Source organism: Schistosoma mansoni, assembly GCF_000237925.1.
Source record: "Schistosoma mansoni, WGS project CABG00000000 data, supercontig 0237, strain Puerto Rico, whole genome shotgun sequence".
Lineage (NCBI taxonomy): Eukaryota > Metazoa > Platyhelminthes > Trematoda > Strigeidida > Schistosomatidae > Schistosoma > Schistosoma mansoni.
Genome location: NW_017386101.1, coordinates 222279 through 224049, shown reverse-complemented (window position 1 = coordinate 224049; position 1771 = coordinate 222279). Strand labels below are relative to the sequence as shown.

The 1771-nt window shown below is 32.1% G+C and overlaps 1 protein-coding gene across 1 annotated transcript; it reads right to left on the bottom strand.

Moving 5' to 3' along the window:
• Positions 1–1260: 1260 nt before the first annotated feature.
• On the bottom strand, positions 1261–1542 carry Smp_188800 (hypothetical protein; the record flags this gene model as incomplete). Its single annotated transcript, XM_018791231.1, has 1 exon — positions 1261–1542. One exon carries the CDS (start codon positions 1540–1542, stop codon positions 1261–1263), a length of 282 nt encoding a protein of 93 aa, XP_018647347.1.
• Between the last annotated feature and the right edge of the window lie 229 nt (positions 1543–1771).

The following is a 1771-nucleotide window of genomic DNA, read 5'->3' as shown; positions in this document are numbered from 1 at the left end:
GCTTTCGTATAAATGGTTCAGTTACATAGACCCTAACACAACTCAAGAACGTGTTCTTTTTGAAGTTATAAAACAAGTACAACTTGACTCGAAGTTTTTGTGATAACAATACAAAAAGTTAAAGCATACATCAGGCTTCAACTTTAATTCATTTCTGACAGGAAGATAGTTATGTTATACAATTATGCAACAGATAAAAACAGAACTAACATAAAAGAAAATATACAGTATGAAATCAGAAATTTAACATGGTATCGGCTTAATCTATGTAAAGTTAATTAACTGGTTTTAAACAAATGTAACATAGTAACCAAGTACGAACACATAAACTCAGTTTTGAAGGATACTTTTGATGTGCATGAATTAAAAATATTAACATTTAAATAGTTAAATGTAAGTAGATGAACAAGAGATTGATGCTAGAATAAAATTGTCTCTCAAAATAGCTGTGTCGTCTGTTGATGAATACATTTCTCGATAAGAAAGTCAGTCAACCATATTGGACGTGGAATCTGGTCCATAAGTATGATAAGAAAAAAACATTAAAAATTTTGAAGATGGACACAGTAATAGAAAATGAAATAATCGTGAAATACAATGCTTTATTGCTTTTGAATAAAATGTTATGACGTCATAAGACCCAATAAAAAACGGTAGAATAATTAGCAAGGCGAACTTACAGAAAATGTAACTAAGTGAGCATGTTATTCATGAAATACAAGTGAAATAGTTAGAATTATTGTCTAGCAGAGTTGATCAGTTGTAAAAATTAAAACCAGTTAGTTAATGATATTAAGTTATGAAAAAGAGCGTTAGGTAGTGAAAAACATTTGTAACTCAAAGGGAGGATTTTGGACTTGTTTACTCTGAATTAGATGGTTTAATCATGAAGCTTTCATTGTCCGTATAGACAACATCATCAAAAAAACATATAGTGTTTATCTTCATCAATGCATACTCTTTCCAAATATACATCACCCACATAGACTATACTATATTATTTGAGGTGAGTCTGTGACGGAACCCTAGTGTATGTAGCTTGTATAGCTTGTCATCTAAGTTATCTTAAATTTGAAAGACTTGAGACGAAACAAAAGAATTGTCTCGTTCTAAAGTCTAGGTAAGACTGTGACAAAACAACACTAGCTTGTGTGATATAAGAAATGAGTAATATTCCACATTATTTATTTCACTGAATAAAAAACATAAGGAGAAAAATAGCACCGTACATAGTTTATAAAGTTATGAAATAAAACCACTTCACTTACTAGCATCCGAGGTCTTCGGCGTGACCCATTTTATGCCCAAAGTTTTCGAAAATCCGGAGTGTGGTCGTGATATGGACTTATTATTTTCACTATCTGTACGTACTAATAATTTCTCGTAAATACCCCGACGTTTTAACATGTCGTGCACTTCAGCTCGATGGAGAATTTCGACACCATACATTGAACTGCCAGAATTAACATTGGCTTCCTCCTTCATGGGAATATCTTGAACAAGTGTACTTGAAAGATTGTAATGACATTCCGCAAGACGCATTAAACCCTGATACAACTCTTGGCTGGTAGCTGGAAGTTTATGATAGAAAAAGCGATGTCGGACATTCGGATCTATATTATTAGGTAGCTAAAAATGAAGTGGATAAAATAAATATTAAAAATAACCAAAATTACTTCACTCAAACTATGGAAACCAAATTCAGCAATCTCACCTAACATAAAAATCACCAAACCGCCGCAATTCAATGTAGAGTAAATCTGTATTCTGT